The sequence below is a fragment of the Ambystoma mexicanum genome, chromosome 5q (genome assembly GCF_040938575.1).
Source record: "Ambystoma mexicanum isolate Mex_15411 chromosome 5q, UKY_AmexF1_1, whole genome shotgun sequence".
NCBI lineage: Eukaryota > Metazoa > Chordata > Amphibia > Caudata > Ambystomatidae > Ambystoma > Ambystoma mexicanum.
In genome coordinates, this window is record NC_090933.1 from 1,090,508,758 (window position 1) to 1,090,530,196 (window position 21,439).

General features: G+C 44.7%; 1 protein-coding gene across 1 annotated transcript in view; it reads right to left on the bottom strand.

Annotated features, from left to right (window-relative positions):
- Positions 1-21,439, bottom strand: part of LOC138498350 (transient receptor potential cation channel subfamily A member 1-like) — a 1,354,892-nt gene that overhangs the window by 334,821 nt on the left and 998,632 nt on the right. Inside the window, exon 13 of the mRNA XM_069622141.1 lies at positions 7,417-7,587. Coding sequence (XP_069478242.1) covers positions 7,417-7,587 — 171 coding nt within the window. The remainder of the gene's footprint in view (positions 1-7,416; positions 7,588-21,439) is intronic.

A 21,439-nucleotide genomic window follows, 5' to 3' on the forward strand; every position in this document is an offset into this window, starting at 1 on the left:
TCTGTGTATCTTGAATGCATGTATGTATCAATGGGATCTATAAAGCACACATCGAGCTGGAAAGCAAGGGTGTGCAGTACCCCGGGCATAACAATAGGGTGCAGGGGTAAGGTTACTAAATTGCTTGGGTCTTCATACTGATGTGCATTTTGAATGAAAGGTCACACACTACAGAAAATGCAAGGGATTTTGCAGTGGGTGAGAACTGAGGTGTGAATCCATCGAGCTTCTTGTCAATCTGCCGTTTCTGGACTTGAACCTCTCTGATGGCGTTTCCTAGGAGAATGCATTAAAGAGTCAGGTGGTTAGACTGTGAATATCTTAGAGGGCAGAATTGTTTTGATATCCGAGGTATGTGAGTGTCTGAGGCCAATCAGTATATACACTTTTCATAGAAGTTAGGTCTGCCAAGTTTAATCGGCTCCTGGAAGGCATAAAATTATCAAGTAGCCTGTATCTGTGTGTAGTGCAAGATAATTAGAGATTTGAACGTACGTCAGTTGGTTGGGAAGATGTGAGAGTTTGGGAAAATTGAAGACTCCCGCTGGTGTGTCTTTGTAATAGACTGAACTGTTAGGCTGCTGAGACATGGAAATCAGACAACTGAAATCTACTGTAGTGGGCGGTGGGAGGGATTGCACCTCTTTTGTATGACTGACTTCTTTTCTCCCTATGTTTTTGGAATTATTGCACAGAGACCGGTGGCTGTGGATGTCTATTCATACTACCAGGCCAATGTGCAGGCAAGTATTGATGATCATTGAAATCAACTCCCAGGTAAGTCAGGGACTAGATGGGTATACCTATGTTGTGGGCATCATGTGGTGAATTTTGAAGCAGCACGGTGTACTTACTAAGAATCCGAGTTTATTACCTGCATTCTTCTCTCTCCATGAATACAAATAATTTTCTCAGGTTTGTCTCCTCCATGTGAAATGACAATTCATGCAAGGGCTTACCACAAGTTTAGGCCCATGTAGTTTATGTCTATTCAGCCTGCCCATGGGAGCGAATGACGGGGCAGTGAGTTCTACCCCCCTTGCGCTCCCCTGGGCAGCTGGTTTATGGCAAAAGCTCTGCAGCTGTATTTCTCTTGCAAGTAGACCCGGGCATCATCTCCTCTATTTCCAACACTGCAGACCAGGGCTCGCCACTAGATTAGGCCCATGCAGTTTGCATCTATCCAACTTGCCCATCGGAGCGCCTGACGGGGCAGTGTGTTCTCCCCTCTTGCGCTCCCCTGGGCAGCTAGTTGATGGCAACATTTCTGCAGCCATCTTCTCTTGCAGGTGGACCTGGCATCGTCTCCTCTATGTCCAACACCGTAGACCAGGGCTCGCCACTAGATTAGGCCCATGCAGTTTGCATCTATCAAACCCGCCCATTGGAGCGCCTGATGGGGCAGGAAGATCCCCCATTCCCCCAGAGCTCCCCTTGGCAGCTGGTTGATGGCAAAGTCTCTGCAGCTGTCTTTCTCTTGCAGGCGGACCTGGGCATCATCTCTACTACGTCCAACACCACAGATCAGGGGTACACTGCAGATGAACAAACCACTAGACTAGGCCTAGGATAGTTTTCAATGTATGCATTTCTAAATATATCAGTGAGCTACTGGTAGCCTCTAGTTATTGTAGTGTTTGATTTTCACACTGTCATTTACAGTGTGGGCAAGTAGATTTTGAAAGGAAAGGTATGCTGTATGTTAAAATGGATTATCAGAATAAACCCTGCAGAAACATCTTGAGAGGCATACCTATTATGATGATCATGAAAATCACTAATGTCAAGCCAAACTCTAACAGGGTAGCATTACTGAACAGCAAGGCTTAGACTTAGGAGTGAAGGGTTCAGTTGAGCACACACAGATCCCTCTAAATAATACAATTAGACAGAATGTGTAAAAACATGTATTTACATTGGCCTTAGAAAGACTCTTACCAATGTTAAATGATTGGTTAGTATCACACTAAAATACCTCATGACTACATGGCTTCATAACCCACCTTTATTCTAAGACCCACTCTCGGATCATCCCTTTCTAGCTTTGGGAAGCCTTTTTGTTTACCTTGCTTCATGACCTGGCTTCCATGAGGACCTGCTTTTGGATAATCCTTTCTGGCATTTGCCTACAATGTGACAAGAGAGTTTGCAATGTTGGAAATTGGTGCAGTTATTTTTCCCTGATTGTGGCTGCTTTTCAACCAACAAGTAAAGGACACATGTGGGTGAACTGCGTAACTTTCTTTCAGGGCACGGACGCAACCCCTTGGGTTTTTTTGAGGTTGGCAAGCTTGCTCAAATATTTGGATATCAGGATTTTACTCAGGTTGTCATGTTCCCAGTGCAGGCGCTTACACACAAGACCACAAGTACTTGTTTGGTATTGGTGTTTTGTTTTATGAGGATTCATTCAAAATATATTGCTGGATTTAAAAGGTGAGCACCTTTTATACTTTGCCAGCATATTTATTGGAACATTTCCTGTCTGTTTTTTTTTTCTGGTGTTCATTACTTCTTTTTAAAGTACAATGCTATTTTGTCTTGCACACTTTCTTCTAAGGGGAACGTCAATTGAACTACATTTGTATATTTCACTTTAAGATCTATGTTCACTTATTGTGCATATATTCATGGGTTTAATGGGGGCAAAATTCCCTGGGCATATATTATTCTTGCAGCCTTTCATTTTTTTCCCTTTTCAGTGCTGCTTAAATGTGTTTAGTTGGTGTTGTGCGATCTGTCGCAACAGTCACAAAGAGACCAGCCATAAAACCAGGGGCTTGTAGCATGCTGCTTAACCAAAGTGTGTGATCCATGGCAAATAGGTTAATCTCAATGCGCATTGCCTAATAACATTGTGAGTTCTCAAAGCCTGCAATCTTTTATACATAACAATACCACTGTCAAACCAGGTCAAAATCAGTTTGTGATTGACAAGCTTCTTTGAGTGATGGGTTGGAAGTGTTTTAAATTATAGAGTGGCGGTGCCCACCGGCCATGGGTAGTGATTTGGTAGTGTTCTAAAATGGACAAAGTGCACGGTCAAAGGCCGTGCTTTCCAGTCTTGGCTGAAGGCCATGGCTAGTGGTCGGGTAGGTTTTAAAATGGACAGTGAGCACGACAGAAGGCTGTGCCCACTGGCCATGGCTAAAGGCCATGGCTAATGGTCTGGTAGTGTTCTAAAATATACAGTGGGCATGGCTGTAAGCCGTCGCCAATGGCCATGTGCGGAAAAGATCTATGGAATAACAAAACCATTGAAAACTCTAAAAACTGTAGTTGCAGGGACGTTAAGGTGAGAACTTAACGCTACAAAACCCTGGAAATTCAGCTAAAGCCACCTTAACTTTGCACCCCCTGTTGTGCAGCCTATAACCACAATGATGACATCACAGATTACATCACTAATTACATGTCATATGAGAACACTGATGACAGTAAAAATCACATCACAGATGCCATCACTGATGACAACACTAATTACATTGTATATGACTGATTACATCAATAATGGAATTAAACATAACATCATTTATAAGTTAGCTCATGAAAACGTTGATTACCTTAATAACAATTTATGCCGTGGACTTGGCCATGACAAAGACTGTGTTCACTGGACAGCACCAAAGTCTATGGCTAGTGGTCAGTTAGTGTTAATAAATATGAATGTGCATGGTTAAAAGCTATGCCTAGTAGCCCATCACTGTTTTAAAATATACAATGGGCAACGTTGAAAGCTGTAGCCAGCGGCCATGGCTAAAGGCCATAGCTAGTGCCCATTAATATTTTGACTATACAGTTGGCACAGACAAAGGCCATGGCCACTGGCTAGTATTGTGTTGAAGACCCTGGCTAGTGGCTGGTTAGTGTATATAATATACAGTGGGCACGGCCGAAAGACATAGCTAGTGGCCGGTTAGTGTTGTATAATACACAGTGGGCATGGCCGAAGGCCGACGCTTATTGCATTTTATTATTTTTAAATATACAGTGGACATGGCCAGAAAATGTACAAACTGCTCAAGGTCAAAGGGCATGGCTATTGGCCCATTTATATGTTAGAAAATCTAGTGGGAACAGCCAAAGATTGTGGCCACTGGCCAGTATTGTGCTAAAGTCCATGGCTAGAGCCTGATCAGTGTATATAATATACAGTAGATACGGTTGAAAGCTGTATACGCTGGTGAAGGCCAAAATCTATGGTTGGTAGCCTGTTAGTGTTTTAAAATATTCAATGCACATGGGTGAAGATTTTGACCACTATCTCTAAATGAAGGCCATGACTAGTACCCCTTCATGTGTTAAAATATATTTGGCCATGCACACTGACCATGGATGAAGGCCGCTACTGTTGTAATGTAATTAGTGATATCATCAGTGGTGTGAGCTGTGATGTCATCATTGTGGGCATAGGCTGCACAACAGGAATTTCCAGGATTTTGTTGCATTAAGTTCTCACCTTAACGTTCCTGCAACTATAGTTTTTTCCATCTATATATGAGCTGCATGAAATATCGAATGGCATATCTTATACATATACACCTGTGCTGAAATGCGTGGCACTCCTTTCATATATAGGAAGGATTATTATCGTTTTGATTCAAATTAACATTGAATGACAAATTAAGTGTTTGAACTCCATGCCCATAGAATAGATCAGCACTCTCTTTGATTTTTACCAATGCAGCACCCACGCCCAAAATGGCGACCAAATGCACTTAGGAACATCACTGTGCAACCATCACATGTGTTTGGAAATAGAAAAGGCACTAAGTCGCCATGGGAAGGTTAAAACCCAGAAACCCCTCTTACTTTTCACATTTTGACAAAGGGTGAAACGCGTTATTGTTTTTTCTCTGCTGTATCCTGTCCACCGCATGCTCAATAAAGGACGTTGACAGAGTGATTCCTGGAATTATAGGAGGGGCGCTGCCGTCAGCTGAGTGTAATCAGCTTTTTTCTCTAAAATATATATTTTTTTCATGTGGGCTTCATGACAGCTTGACCTTTAGAGTGCAAGACTTTCAAGGACTGTCAGTAGAAAGGTTTAAGAAATAATAAAGCAGATGCTGTGTGTTTTCTTAGTGTGTTGTGAGATATTTAAAACTAAGAAAACACACGGCATCCAGGACTGTCTCCCATACGTGCAGCAACCAGGAACGACCCTGCTTAGCTTCAAAGTGAGGAATGGGCTGCTCCCTCAGACCATTTTGCTCTAAGTGGTCTTGTAACTTGTTCTCATTTATTAGGCAAGATGGCCTCAGGGGGCCTGCCCCTTCCTTGCTTTGAAGCTACGCAGCTTTGATCCCAGTTTCTGCAGGAATCCCGACATAACTGCAGCTATGAACTTCAAATACCCTCGGTTATTATTATACCTATGGCTACCTTTAGTCCATACTAAACTAGACATTCAGTTCTCCCATCTGTGCAGTAACTTGGGCCAACCCTGCTTAGCTTCAAAGCAAGGAAGGGGCTGGCCCACTTAGGCCATGTTACTCTAAGGCAGTGGTCTTCAAACAGTTTTGGCCTGGGCCCTTCCAGAGCAAAATGTGGGTAGGCTGGGCCCCACAAAAATGCCAAATGGACAGTAAGTCCAAATGGCTATGAACTATTGCATGCCGTCACCGCACCCTACTCCCAGTATAGTGGCTGATCTGCCCCACCTGCTCCCATCACAGACTCTGGGCACCCTCATCTCACACCTAGCCCAGTCCCTGGGCTCTCCACACCCCACAACAGACCCTGGAGTCTCCCCACCATGCACCCACCAATGTCCCTGGGCACTCCCCACCTTGCTCCCACCAGTATGCCATGCCTCCCCCCATCCTGCTCACTGAGGTGGCTTGTGAATTATTTTAGTTGAGGGGCATAAATATTTCTCACAGATATACCATAGCAACCGAGTGTAGCGAGAGAGCCCGAGCCAACCAAGAGCAGGTCGGGGGGTTCTCACCCTGGAAATTCTTTTGAAATAATGGGTTAAAATGTTACATTTTAGAGCATACTTTTAAAAACATTGGGTAAAAAGCCAAACAGTTTGCAATTGATGCTGCGGGGCCCAGGGGGCAGGCATGGTATTTTATACTGGCCATCTATGAAAGATGCCCAGTAAAAAGATGTCATCCCTGTCCCTTGTGCCTCATAGCACCTAACACACTCACACAATCAATGTGATTATGTGTGTTTGTGAGGCGTTGGGGGGCCCAGAGGAAAAAAATGATTTTTTTACTGAACATCTATGATAGATACCAAGTAAAATAAATACCATCCCTATCCCCTGTGCTCCACAGTGCCTCATAAGGAGAGCTGATTTTGGCAGGTGGGTAGGAGGATTGCGCAACAAAGGCATTTTTAAAATACCTTTGTTGTACAACCCTCCCCCACCCCCTACTTGCCAAAATCAGATCCACAGAACAACAAAAACACACATTCACACAGCATTCAAACAGCAAGCATTCTTTAATTCACACAAGCACCCATCATCATACACTCACTCATAAAACAACCACGCACGCATCCATACACCTAAACTAAATAAATAAAAAATACATGAACATAAACGTACCTTCTGCCCCGATCCTGAAGTTTCCTCCCCAGTGCTCCAGCTCTTGCATAATGAACCATAATCGGGAAGCAAGAGCTTCCTTTATCCTTGCACATGTGTTCAGGGGCCTGAGTGTGGGTGTTGAAATGCCCTGCTCCAGTCTGCTCGGTCTGTATGTGTAAGGCAGAACAGGAGCTCCCCCTCACACATACAGATATGCATAAGGACGCTGATAGCACACTGGAAGCACCTTCTCCAGGCAAGCCTATGGAGAAGGGAGGGGCAAAGTGCCTCCTTTTTTCTGCCTGGAATTTGAAGACTCTGAAATTGCATTTTGGGCTTCTGACTCTCAGAAAGACTTTAGGCTCTCTTTGGTTTGTCTGAAATTATTAACCAGATGTTGTTTTCAATGATAAACCATGGTAAACATCTTGGACAAATAATAGTCAACCATGGTAAAGCCACAAATGTTTGTAGATTATCCATCCATTCAAAAACAAGGTCAGTAAGAGCATTTCATAGTAAGCAAAAATACACCCACATACCTTATAACCAGAACTTCAAAAGAGATTGATCATTTGGCAGGTTTAAATAAGATGTAAAAGTGGGTGCTTTAGAGAAAGTGCAAACGCATTGGTTACAGGTGCCGTTATAGCCAATCTCAAATCAATTATTCTTAAAAGGGACAGAACACATCACACAAGGTTTGTATAAGTGATTTATTTCTAGCTAATTAATCATGTTAATCCTTCCCCTAATGACTCTGCATTGATATGAATGCTGATGGGAGACTTAATTCAAAATATTAAGCCATTATGGGAACGTGAAAATCACTGAGTTGTAAGATAATACTTACTGCTATTGAATTGTACCTGATTGCGCGAGCATGCTTCAGTAGTCCTAGCCAGAGCATGATGATAGTTATGGAAAACAAACGAAGATGTGCAGTATGAAGGTCTTTGTTGTACTCCAAACATAGATCGAGAATATGAGTTACAAAAACAACAAGAAGCATTAAGTAAACTATCCAATCAAACCAGTTCCTGTGTGAGAAATACAACACGCATCATTAGTTATTGACTAATGCAGCTGACTGAATAAAACAAAGACATTTTTTAATCTACTTTTCTTTTTAGTAATACTAAAAGTCTACTTTCACTGAAGATGCTAAGTTGAAATTTGCATCTTTGAAACAGAACTATAACATTAGCACCATTAATAATAATTCTCGAGCAAGGCAACATCAAGAGACTTGAGGAATTCTATGCACACGGGAATAAGAGCCAGGTAGAGGACATCCTTATGGCGTTATCACCCCGTCCCAAGGGCTGGAATAGGGTTGTCTGGGTTGGGGGGTAATGACCTAGCAGCCCAAGTTGTATAGGCTTTTCATTCATTGAACAGGACTCTGCGCACGTCCGTTCAATTAATGAAAATCCTTTGCTAAGATGGCCGCCATGGTAATGGAAGGCGGGGGCTCCATACGGAGCCCCTCTTCCATTACCATAGCAGCCGGGAAGAGCGAGAGGCGGTGGCGGATGCTGCCGTCATAACATTCAGGTAAGTTGGGGCAGGGAGTGGGGTTGGGAAATAGGAAATACAAAAAAAGAAACTGGAGGAAGGGAAGGAGGGGGAAGGAAGATGGTGGTGCAGGACTGGGGAGGCAGCCTGCGGTACCGTGGAACGTGGGCTGAGATTATAGGTTTCAGCCCACAATCCGTGGAACCTGATTGGCTATGCCCCCCACCCAGGGAGCTAAATATAAAGCTGTCTTTGCATGATTTACTGGGCATGTGCACAGCCACAAAGCACAGACATTGTTACACCAAAAACAAAAGGAAAATAACTTTAGGACTGCAATGGTGCAACAAACATGATGATATTTTGTTCCACCAGCTAAACCCTGAGACTGCCCAATGAATATATTTGTTTCATTATTACAAACTTTTTAACATTAGGGTAAGCATTGTGAACAATAAAATCAGAACAGAGCCCAGCTTTCCATTATGTACTTTAGGTTCTAGCATATAACCCGTTACAACAGACATATTTTTCAAATAAAAGACCTGTGGTCACTTTTCTGCTCCCACCATGCACGTTGATTTTATGCAAAGCAGCCAGGAGCCCCCATTGATGCTAGTTGTGAGGAAAATACATACTGGAAATGATCATTAGAAATGCGTATAAGCAAAAGAAAACCGAAAAGAACAAACACATTGATTCCACAGTAGCAAGATCTGCCGTAACCCCAAAACCCCCTGAAGAGCCTGTCCATCGGCTCTTCCTCTCCCCCATACGGACATTACTCACTCATTGCGATCATGTTATTCCTACACTTCAGATGCAAAGGTGATGTATCTCTCCACATACCGGGCTGGTCTACACCTCAGGGGATGCCCGGGACAGCTGCTCTGATTTTACTTGTAACCATAAGAAAACATAGCATCACCACCATACAAAATATCTGTGTTTGTGTCTCTGATCTGATGTTGTCAGCAAAGACTTGCGTGGCTCCAGCAAACGTGCAGCTGACGAATCACTCACTTAGGGCGGTAAAGAGTGAGAGAAAGAGAGACACATCGGATGCAAATCATTTTCAAAACCTGCTTGCATCTCGTGATATCAATCACTTATCAGATAAACCCTCACATGTTAAGGGTTATATTTTAGACCAAGTCCTATTTAAGGATTTAAGAATTACTCTAAACAGTTGTATACAGGTCCCGTGGATGGATCACTTATTTAAATTGTTTAGTACAAACTATTCATGGCCATATAATGATACAAATGTAATTTTTTCTAATATAGTTAATAGAAAAAAAATCAATTTAGTATTAGCCCATTTCATGAATCATTATCAAGATCTCAATAAATCTTAAAGCTTCCAGGTCTCTTCATCTCTCTGATATCAACAAAAATGTTCATTTCCTTGTTTTTCATCCCATATCAGACTTTTAAAAATGAATTTGAACAAGACGGAAATTCTTTGGAAGATAGCCACAAGATAGCCATAACTGCTGAATCCTTAGTGGTTGTCAAGGACCTGCGCAAAATCTATAAGAAATCTATCTTCGAGCCTAAAAAATCGATTGCTTAATAATAGATTAGCAATTTTTACGCTCACCTGGTATCAACGGGGGCGCCACACGATACTGGATGGAGGTCTAAGCGTTATACTGGACCCCTCTCTGCTTGGTTATGTGCCAGTCGTTGGGTAGCGCCTATAACAGGAGAATGGAGGGTTAAGATACTGATTCTGTGATGGGAGGACTCTCACCTCCCTCTGGTCCAAATCCCCTCCCTTGGGGTTATTGCTCACCTTAGGTTTTTGTGCTTTGAACTTTGTCCTGCGTCTCTTTGCAGGGCTGCGTGGTTGGTGCAGGCGTTCCGTGAACCTAGTTGCTTCACTGGTCCGTGTGCCCTTATGTCGGGTCCAGACCGGCTGTGACTCCGACTCTGCTTGCTGTCTTCCAGGTGAGTTATAATGTCTTTTTGGTCTTTATTCTGTCTCTATCTTTCCCTGCATTTCCTCTGTCTTCTCAGCGTCTTGCTCCACTACGCTGTTCCCTAACAATGTCTCTTTTTGTTTTTACAGGAATGCTTGCGATCTCGGAGTTGCCACGCCGGTGGCGAAGACCAGGGTGAGTTATTTTTGCGCAGAGCGCTGCGCTGTTTAACCTGTGTTCTCTTCTCTTCTTTGTACATGTTGCGGTAATGTTCCGGAGTGATGAGCGATTGAAGCGCTGCTTGTCCAGGTAAGTGCTTTGTTAATGCTGACCTTGTTCCGTCTCCCTTGCAGGTTGCGGTGAAACTCAGAGATGGGCGAGGTAAGAGAAGCGCAGGGTGCTACCAGGACTCGCTGCTTGCCCAGGTAAGAATTGTTATTAATGCTGTCCTTGTTTCTTTACCTTTGCAGGTTGCGGCAAACTCAGGAGATGGGCGAGGTAAGCGAAGCGCAGGATGGATTCATTGCTGGTTACTTCACAGGTAAGTGTTCTTGCTTGCTAATGCTGTTCTTGTTCTTCCAGGTTATTAATGGAATCCGGATCTAAGGTTTCATGATCGGGCTGCCGGAGAAGCAGATGAGCAGGAGCTGGACACGGTGAGCGTTACGCTGCAGAAGTGCAGAATAACTCGAAGCATGTTCTGCTGTTTGGGTGTGGTTTAAATAGCCCAGGTAATGTAGTTCCAGGCAAAGTAGTTCCAGGCCCAGCCACAAACAAAACACTAGACCGCATGGCTTGGTTCTAAAGAACTGAGCTGTGTATTAGGCCTCCACGTTGGATTAAGGTCCAAAACTGGTATTGCTTTATTCCTGATAATGAGTCTGGTGCCAAAAGCGCCAGGACTGACTCCATATATGTTTCTGAGGGATTTCTAAGGCCCTTGGGGCCAGTGTGAAGGGCTTTAGCCCCACTGCTGCCAGGGGGCTTTTATACCTGAGGGGGTCACGGGCATGGATCGTGACAGCAATGCAGAGAACATACCCAGCGAGATATTTGAGTTATTCAGACTTTTTAAAAATCTATCTGTGGTCAATTGACAGTTATGATATGCACAGATAAATTTAAAAAACAAATCACTTCCCTTTGGTAAGGATCTTTCTGATGGATGTTCCTCCCACAGATTCCTCATCTATGATATCTATCTCCCAGCGCCAGCTGCTCTTCAGAAATGTTTCTGCCAACAGCCGCTGCACCCCATGACCGCAATACCACCCTTTTTCCCTAGCAATCTGATTCTGGGGTACCACAGAACTAAGATGTACTAGGAATCCCAAAAGTGTCAGGCAGGGTGGGTCATGAGAAATCCGTGGGAGGACCATCGATCAGAAAGAACTTTACTGAAGGGAAGTAATTTGTTCTCCAAATGGACTCCTCCCAGCCACGGATTCCTCATCTATGATAGACTCCTAAAGCAGTGCAAAAATACCTGGAGGAGGGAGGGTAACAAGGATACCATGTAAACTAGAAAACTCTGGAGGACAACTTTGGCAAAATGAGCATCCTGACCAGACATAGAATCCAAGGAGAAATGCTTAGCAAACGTGTGCAAGGAAGCCCACGTAGCTGCTTGGCAAATATCCAGAACAAGCACACCACATTGCAGAGCCGATGTGTCAGCCAACCCTCTGGTGGAGTGAGCCCCGAGACCCTCAGGGACCTCCTTATTTGACAGATCGCAACATTTCGAGATGCAGAGATTGATCAATTGAGACATGGTCTGTTTGGTAACAGCTCTGCCAGCTCGGGCACCCGTGTAACCAATGAAAAGTTGGTAATCAGTCTGGTTATCCCTTGTCCAAGAGATGTAGAACTTGAGGGCCTGCATGAGATCCAGCCGATGGAAACTCTCCTCTGCCTTGGAAGGATGAGCTAGAGGAAAGAATACGGGTTGATGGTTCTTTTCAGAGAGATGGAAATCAGAGACCCCCTTCGGAAGTAAAGAGGGTCTAAACGCCCAAAGTCAGCTTCTCCTTTTAGAAAACCAAGTATGGAGGATTAACAGACAGTGCCTGGGGCTCACTTTCTTGTCTAGTGGAAGTGATGGCAACTAGGAAAATCACCTTAGGGGTGAGCAGTCTTAAAGAACAAGATTGAAGGAGCTCAAATTGAGCACCCATTAAAAACATCAACGCTATATTAATATCCCACATCAGCACAACAAACTGGCATGGGGGAAACATATTGGAAAGACTCCTCAGGAAATTAATGACTGTGGAATCATGAAAAAGGAGCTCTACTCCGGGGTTCTCTCGAAGACAGAAATGACCGCCAGACACCCCTTCACTATACCAATCAGTCTGGGCCAAAGACAGTGGAAATGTCAACACAGAGGAAGTGGAGCAAGTAAAAGGGTCCAGACCCTCTCCCGGCACCTATTTGAAAATCTCTGCCATCTACAGGCATAAATGGATTTGGTGGTGGGTCTTCTAGTAGATAGGAGAACATTCAGAACATCCTCTTACAAATGCCACACCTTATACCTCAGCAGCCAGACATGAAGATTCAGGCCGCAGAGGTTCAGGAGTGTGACTCTCCCCTCTGAGTGGGGGAGGAGGTCTGTCCTCCGCAGGGAGGGTGGATGGCCATGTCCAGCAACTCCGGGTAGCACGTTCTCTGGGCCCAATCCGGAGCTATCAAGACCATCGTGGACCAGAACATGGAAGCAGTCTCCTGAGAACCAGTGGAAAAACAGGGATCAGCGGGAACGCATAGAACAGGTCGAAGTTGCATTCAACTGTCAAGGCGTCCCCCACAGTTCCCTGTAGCAGAACCACCTGCACCTCCTGTTGACACTGAAAGCAAAGAGATCCATCTGGGGAGTACCCAAGTAGGTGTAAATCTCCTCAAGAACTTCCTGGCAGAGCTCCCACTAGTGGGAGGCTGATGTCTGTCTGCTCTATGCATCCGTTAGAATGTCCTCATTGCCAGCCAGATGGGCTGGAGGCAGAGACCTGCTGTTCTCCAGAGCCCAAAACAACAATCACATTGCTTCTCTCTACAGAGGCAAGGAACCCATGCAACCCCTCGTTAAAGTAATGTATGGCTACAATATTGTCCATCGTGCTCAGTACTGTCTTGCCCTTCGAAGAGAGGAGGAAAGCGACCAGACCCAGCCGTATACCCCCAGCTCCATCAGATTGATTTGCTTCAAGCACTTTGATAGGGCCAACAGTCCACTCACTGTAAGGTCTTGTACGGGAGCACCCTAGCCTTTCAAGCACACATCTGTGACTGGAGTCACTTGTGCCCAAGTTTGGCAAAAAAGCAACCTCTTCACGAAGTTGGCCTTCACAGACCATCATTGCAGGTGTCCGGACACTCTCTCAGTAGAAGGTCCAAAGTTGATCCATGAAACTGAGACTACTTTGAGCTCAGAAGCTACTGTAGCAACCACATGAGCATACAGGCCTGTGACACTACCAAGATGAGGCTGGAACTGCAGTCTGAGGTTGGATAATTTGGACCATCTTGAAGATGTTTGGCTCTCTGTCCTTGGGTAGGAAACCCTGAGCCAGGCGAGTGTCCACAACTTCACTGATAAATCGGCAGGACTGGAATGGCAAAACCTGAGACTTCAGGGTGAAGCCCAAGCTGTGCAATAAGCTGCACATTCGATAGAGATGTGCCAAAATGAGACCTGGTGAGCGGGCTCGGATGAGCCAGTCATCCAAGTAGGGAAAGACACAAATACCTTTTCCTTCTGAGGTTAGCCGCTACTACTGCTAGCAGCTTGGTGAAAACTCTGGGTGCAGAAGAAAGGCTGAAAGGGAGGACTTTGAACTGGAAAGGACAGTTCCCCACTTTGAACCTCAGGTACTTCCTGTGATTCATGTCGATAGCCAAATTGAAGTAGGCATCCTGGAGATCCAAGGAGACTAGCCAATCGTTCATGTCCAGAGTCTGGAGGGTCATAGCTAAAGTGACCATCTTGAGCTTGTCCTTGCACAAGTACAAGTTCAGAAGCCACAGATCCAGGATGGGTCCCAGATCTCTGTCCTTTTTCGACGCCAGAAAGTAAGTTGAGTACCAACCCCTGCCTCGTACCGAGCTTGGTATCAACTCTATGGCTCCTTTTGCCAGAAGCTGATGGATCTCCTCCAGTAGGAGAGGTTCCGGAGGTGAGGGTGAGTGGCATGGGAGACGGTCTGGAGAGTGAGAGGCATATGGGAGGAACTATCCCTGATGGACGACCTGTGAGGCCCCCGCGTCAGAGGTGGTATTTCTCCATTCCTTGCCAAACCGGGATATTCTGCCTCACACAGGGGGAAAATGGCACAAGCCCATTTCAGAGAGGCTTCACGCTGGGGCACAGTGGCAGTGGAAGTGCCTCCTCTAAGAGCACCTCTGCCCCTACCCTTGTAGGAATGACATTGTGCCTGCCTGCCTGCCCAATGATGCTTGGCCTCTACCTCTCAGGGAATAAGTGGCAAAAGGGCAAAAAACCCTGCCCCTGCGGTGAGACACCTGAAGGTGATTCACTTACTAGTCCCCGGGGATCTGTCATCCAGGTGGCCAGGACATGGCCATCGCTATTGGATCCAGTTCCTGAGGGTGGACTAATGGGGGAGGATCACCTGGATGGGGGGTTTTCGGGAAGTAGAAGTGGGACACCGGCAGGTGAGACGTGGTACCCCCTTCCTTCTAGCACCTTTTCCCCATCCTACCCAGATGGATATGTACAAACTCTGACCCCACATGAAAGACAACGGACTAACATCCGAGCCAATTACCTGACATGTCTCTGTTCAATAAGCTGGGGTTGTAGCCAACACTCGCTGAGACTCAGTGAATAAAAAGTGTCCTTTAGGTATTTCATCCTGGGGAGCAATCAACCTCCCTCTTGTGACAAAATGTCTTCAAGTGCTGATCTGTACACAAAAAGTCCCGGAAAGGACCATACCCTGGCCCAGTAGAGGAGGGGCTTTGGCCTACGCAGAGAACCAATTCTCTGTGCGTCAACCTCTAGGAAGACCTGAGTTTTTGGGGTGCTATTGGGGAGCCCCAACAAGTTTTTAATGAGGTTAATTGGACGTTTAGTTAATCTGCCACCACTCATTCCTCGCCACCATTCTGCCCCATATTGAACCGCTTGTCTAGCCTCGGCAGAAAAAGCTTTGATGGATACCTTTACCACCCCGTTACCATAATCCTGGGCAAACTTGGCTATAGCCCCACCAAATCGGTTGAGTGTAATGTCTGCCTTGGAAACCTGGGAGGTCCAGTTGCACTTTTCTGTAAATCGGTCCCCCAAATAATCATGCTCATCTACTTGCTCAACAAGCTCCCCCTTCAAGGTTATGCCTATTAAGCCCCTTGGTTCCATTTTTGCTAAAGATTATAGCTTTATTTTTTCCACATTAATAGAAAGCCCTCTATGACCTCAAAACTCACATGCCAGCAGTTGATTTTCCAGGCCGCATGAAGTCAGAGATAAAGGTACAGCATTGTCCGCAAATATCAAAATGGGACAATTATCTCCAGCCATGCTTGGTGCATCACAGGGTGAGCTAATTAGTTTTAGAATTATACCATTAAGAAAAAGGCAAAATAATTTGGGGGCCAGTACACATCTTTGGCGTACACCCACTTGAATAGGGATTCTCTTAGTAACACTCCAATCAGTGCTCCATCTTACCACAGTCTCATTTCCTGTATTGAGACTTTGTATTGCCCTAAGAAGACCCCCATACCTCTCAAAATGTTCCATAACATCACCCCGGTTACCTTGTCAAAGGCCATTTCGAAATAGACAAATATAGCAGATAATCTAATTTTTCTTAAAATTACATATTTTTCACATAAGAGACCTGCCTTAAGCATTGATAAATTGTGCTGATGCTTGCCTGAAAACCAGCCTGTAGATGGTGTAAGATGTTGTTTCCTTCCATCCAGGCCTCTAAGTGAATCAGTTGTGCTTTGGTAAATATCTTCCCCCCCAAAGTCAAGCAATGATATCGGACTGTAGTTCCCAGGATCGTCTCTGCTGTCCTTTTTATACAATGGGACATTTTCAGCCTGGCGGACGAGATTTGCTGCCACGGCCACATTGAAAAGCCTTTTAAGATATGGGGCCCAAATCAGAGATTTTGATTTATAAAAATCAACCAGCACCTTATCTGGTCCTGGTGCTTTTTCTGCTTTTTGACTATTAAGAGCAGTGATAACTTCACCTAATGTTAAGATTAGGGGTTCTCCCTCATTAACAACTACACCAGGATGGCATATATCCATGAACTATCTTGATTCCTCACACAGTGATGAAAAATGCAAATGCCAGACTGACTCAGAGAGACTGAATTTGCTTTTGGCCCTAGCTGGTTCCAGTCCCTACAAGACTCCAGAATCTTCTTTGCCAGTGATGGCGTTAAGGAATGCGTTCCAGATATCTCTGCAATATTGCTCCTTTTTCCCTTTCACCCGTTTCTTGTAATGAAAGCGCGCTATTACTACTGCCTCCATCCCACCTACAACATTTTTTACACTTTTGATCAAGCTCTCTTTTCCCTTTCTGCAATCTTGATCAAACAAAACATTTTTTTAATTATATGTCTTCGATTCAGTCTGGCATTAACCGTGAATAATGGACTTGCGTTGTCCACAGCAATCCATGTGACTTTTATACATGCAAGGGAGCCCCACTCTCATCTAAAAAAACACTTTCTAAGATAGGGAGGATGGATTCGTAGATTACTGCCACCTTCTTAGGTGTGTTAATTTTTGCCCACTTTTCTGGTATTTCCATACAGCCTCAGTGCTACATCATCCAGAGGTTTGCAAATTCCAACCAGACCAAACAATGAAGACTGCCCAAGCACACAGCGCAGGTAGTCTTGATTCTATTAAAGAAATGGAGGCAAGCATTATGCTTTAACTTCTTTATTACTGCTCCCAAAAGCATTTTAAATCTTGAACTTTTTCTGTTTAAATAAAAATGTATCAGCTTGAAGCTGTAAGTCAAAAAACATGTACAAGGGTCTTTAATAGAATCAAGACTACCTGCGCTATGCGCTTGGGCAATCTTAATTCTATGTTAAGACTGGAGGCAAGCATTATACTTGTTTGTTTGTTTGTTTGTTTGTTTATTTGGTATAGCGCAGAACCAAACCCGAAGGGGTAGCTGGGCGCAAACAGTACAAGATTGCTTAAGAACTTAGTTACAGGAGAAATACACGTTATGCAGTTCGCAATTAAATCAAGAAAAGTGCAGTTTATACAATTCACGTTAGATCAACGAAATAAAGAAATGCGGAACTACGGTTCAGTCTAGTTGATCGGATGTCATTCAGCTGGTTGCAGGCATCTAGTGTCTATGTGGGAGGGGGAGGTCGAGCTAAGTGTCATTGGCACGGATCCAAGTGAGGACTTTTCGCCTGAAACTAGAGTAAGGTTGGTCCATTCTGAGATCCAAGGGGAGTTTGTTCCAAGTTTGCGCAGCTATGATTGGGAAACTAGAGCCGGCGGCTGTACTCTTTTTGAATCTAGGCACCACTAAGGAGAAGGCGTTGGTCAGTCTAGTGGGACGGTTAGAGGTTCTCTTGTGGATTCTGTTGGCCAGATAAGGGGGGGCAATGTTGTTGAGACATTTGGATGTGAGGGAGAGTATTTTGAGGGTGATCCTGTCTTTGATTTTTAGCCAATGGATATTTTTCCTAAAGGTGGATATGTGGGCTCTGTTAGGAATATTTAAAGCTACTCTGATAGCGTTATTTTGGAGAGTTTGTAGTTTGTCAAGGATATACTTGTTAGAGCCTGCATAAAGGGCATTGCAGTAATCCAGCTTGGATATGATGAGAGCATTGGCTAATGTGATGCAGCTGGTCTCAGTTAGAAAAGGTCTGCATGCTCGGATCAATTTGCAAGTATATGCCGTGGAGGATGCTAGCGAGTTCGTTTGCTTTTTGAAGGTGAGCGCTGAATCAAGATAGACCCCGAGGGTTTTGACTGCAGGCATCACTTTAATGACGTTATTGTCAATGTTGAATGAGGCATAGTTGGGGTCAAGTTTTTTGATAGCCAACGCTGAGCCAGTGATTAGTAGCTCCGTCTTGTCGTCGTTCAGGCAGAGGCCATGGGATGCCATCCAAGCCTGAATGAGGAGATATATCTTATTTACTAAGTCTGTGTCTTCCAAGAAGTTACCCGAAAGGGGGATTAGAATCTGAGTGTCATCTGCGTAATTAGTGTAGACAACACCCAGTCTGTCCAACTTATCAAACAGGGGCTTAGTAAAGATGTTATACATCGTCGGAGAAACACATGATCCTTGGGGAACACCGCATGAAACTTGTATGGGATCAGCGGCTGCTGAGGGTGAGAAGACTCTCATTGTCCGGTTTGCAAGGAAGGATTGTACCCAAGTTATGGCATCACTTGAGAAATGAGCGGCCGAGTTTAGGTGATTGCATAAAACTGCATGATCTACCAAGTCGAAGGCCGCGGATAGGTCAAGGAGGAGTAGCATCGCTGTTTTACCATTGTCCTTCAACTCGTCAATTTGGGTCTTGAGGTCAATCAAGGCTGTTTCAGTGCCATGAAGGGGACGGAAGCCAGATTGCTGTGATCCTAGTAAATTGTTAGTTTCTAAGTAGTCCTGGATTTGCAGGTATGCTACTCTGTCTATGATTTTAAGTAAGAAAGGGACAGTAGTGATGGGTCTGTAGTTAGTTGGTATAGCAGGGTCAAGTGTTTGTTTTTTTAGCAAGGGAAGCACCCAGGATTGTTTGAGGTTGTTCGGTACTAGATTAGACTTAAAGGATGCATTAATGATTTTTGAAATGAAGGGTGCAAGGTCTCGAGCTGCATCTTTTATAATTTGGGCCGGACAGCTGTCACCTTTACAGTTGGAGGGTTTTAGAGATAGTATGATTTTTTCTGTCTCCAATATGGATATCTTTCTGAGGCTAAATAGGTGGGGGGTGTTAGATTGGTTTGGGAGGAGCTGAGGTTGCAATATGGGTTCTGTTGGCAGGAGCAAGGAGGCTTTTTTGTTAGCAATTTTAGATTGGAGCAAGCTAATTTTATCCGCCAGGGCATTTTGTATATTAGTGCACCAGGACTTGTTTTTGGGAATGTTGTCAGGTGGGGTTATGGATGATTCCATTTCACGGAGGATGGAAAATAGCTCCTTGGTGTCTGATTTGGCTTTAGAGATTCTGTCATTGAAGGTATTTCTTTTAGTGTTTATGATTTCCTTTTTATACTGTTTGGCAAGGGTGGCTAATTTGGTTTTGTTCTCCTCGGTGGGTGAGTGTTGCCAGATAGACTGCAACTTTCTTTTTTGGATTCTAAGGTCTTTCAGGTGTGGCGTGAACCAGTTGTTAAGGTGACAGAGTTGTTTGCTTTTGCGCAGCTTGGTGGGGGCAATCGAGTCAAGTGCCTTGAGCATAGAGCTGTTGTAAGCTTCTACCAGCGACGTAGGGTCTGTAATGTTGTCTAAGTTATTAAGAGTAGGGAGAAGGTAGGGTAGGAGTTGTTCTGATGTGATGTCTTTTTTACTTCTGGTGGGAAGTGGCGGGGCCATGAGTATAGGTTTGGGCCGGATAAGGTCTAGTGAGGCATTGAATACAATTAAGTGGTGGTCAGTCCAGGATTGTGGTATTATGTTGGTTATACTGATGTTACAGTTCCGATCAGCAACCCAGTCTAAGGTTCTGCCTTTGGCATGAGTAGGAGAGGAGACTTTTTGAGATAGGGTGTAGTCATTCAGGAGTGAGGCGACAGATAGGGCATGTTTGTCGTTGCTGTCATTAAAGCCCAGGTTAAAGTCTCCCAGTAATAGTATTTGAGCGTGGTCTTTAGTATTGTTGGTTATAATGCTGGTTATGTCGTCTTCAAAGGTTCCCAGTGGTCCAGGTGGTCTGTAGATAACATGCAAGGTGAGAGTCCGGTTACAAGAGAGGTGCAATTTGGCAGTAAGGAGTTCACAAGATGAGAATATCAGGGTAGTAGCTAGTTTGATAGGTAAGGTAGCTTTGTGAATGATGGCTAGGCCGCCACCTTTAGTGTTAGGTCTATCGACTCTTAGTAGTTGGTAGCCGTCAGGTATAGCTAGCATGATGGCAGGGCCAGCTGCATCATGGAGCCATGTTTCGGTTATGACTAATAGGTCTAAGTTTTCATTGGTTAAGGTGTCCGAGATCTCGGTAGCATGGGCGACCATGGATCTTGCATTAATGTGAGATCCAATTATTGATAGGGTACTATTTGGTTGAGTCGAGGAGGGTTGTTTATTTTTGGTAGGGGCATCTCTTTGTATCAGTGGCTGATTAGTAGTTGTAGGAGCAGGGCGAGGGGTGGTGGGTTTGGGGTATTGCAAACGTTTGTTTGCTAGATCGATATAGCCTCTGTGATTGTGGTAGGAAGATGGTTCATGAAGACAGGACAGTCTTGCCCTCAGTCTCATGTTTCTGTCCTTAGCAGGGTGTGAGTCCGCAGTTGCAAATGCCATGGTGGTAAGGAGGCTCAAAGCAATGTGTAGAGATTGGTAATAGGTGATTTTCATTCTGGAGGTGGGCAGGGATGCGAGGGTGGGCAAGTTCAGGTTCAAGCTATGGGCGTGGACTAGGTTACATGCAAAGGCGTGTAGTTAGTGGTTCGGTGCCAGAGAGGTCTGAGCAGTCTGTAAAGAGACCTGTATATTGGCTGTTAGGTGATCTAGGCGAGAACCAGGCTAGGTTCTATGTGGGCAAAGCAGTGGCAAACTAGGCAAGTGTAGAAGACTAGCTAGGTAGTGTGTCACCTAAGTATGTCAGGGCAACTCGAAGCACATTGAGGTATATAAAGTGGCTAGGGCAGTGTTATACCTAATGACAACCATGGGGCAGGGGCACAGGTCGGGGCACAAATCTGGTGAAGTACTATCTGCAACAGCACAGAATAAGGCACAGGTCAATTGTGGTCTATTGGCGACCATAAGGCACAGCACAAATTAGGGCACAAATCAGGTAAAGTCTGATGGCAAGCATAGGGCACAGCACAGAATAAGGCACAGGTCAATTGTGGTCTATTGGCGACCATAAGGCACAGCACAAATTAAGGCACAAATCAGGTAAAGTCTGATGGCAACCATAGGGCACAGCACAGAATAAGGCACAGGTCAATTGTGGTCTATTGGCGATCATAGGGCACAACACAAATTAAGGCACAAATTGGGTAAAGTCTGATGGCAACCATAGGGTACAGCACAGAATAAGGCACAGGTCAATTGTGGTCTATTGGCGATCATAGGGCACAACACAAATTAAGGCACAAATCAGGTAAAGTCTGATGGCAACCATAGGGCACAGCACAGAATAAGGCACAGGTCAATTGTGGTCTATTGGCGACCATAAGGCACAGCACAAATTAGGGCACAAATCAGGTAAAGTCTGATGGCAAGCATAGGGCACAG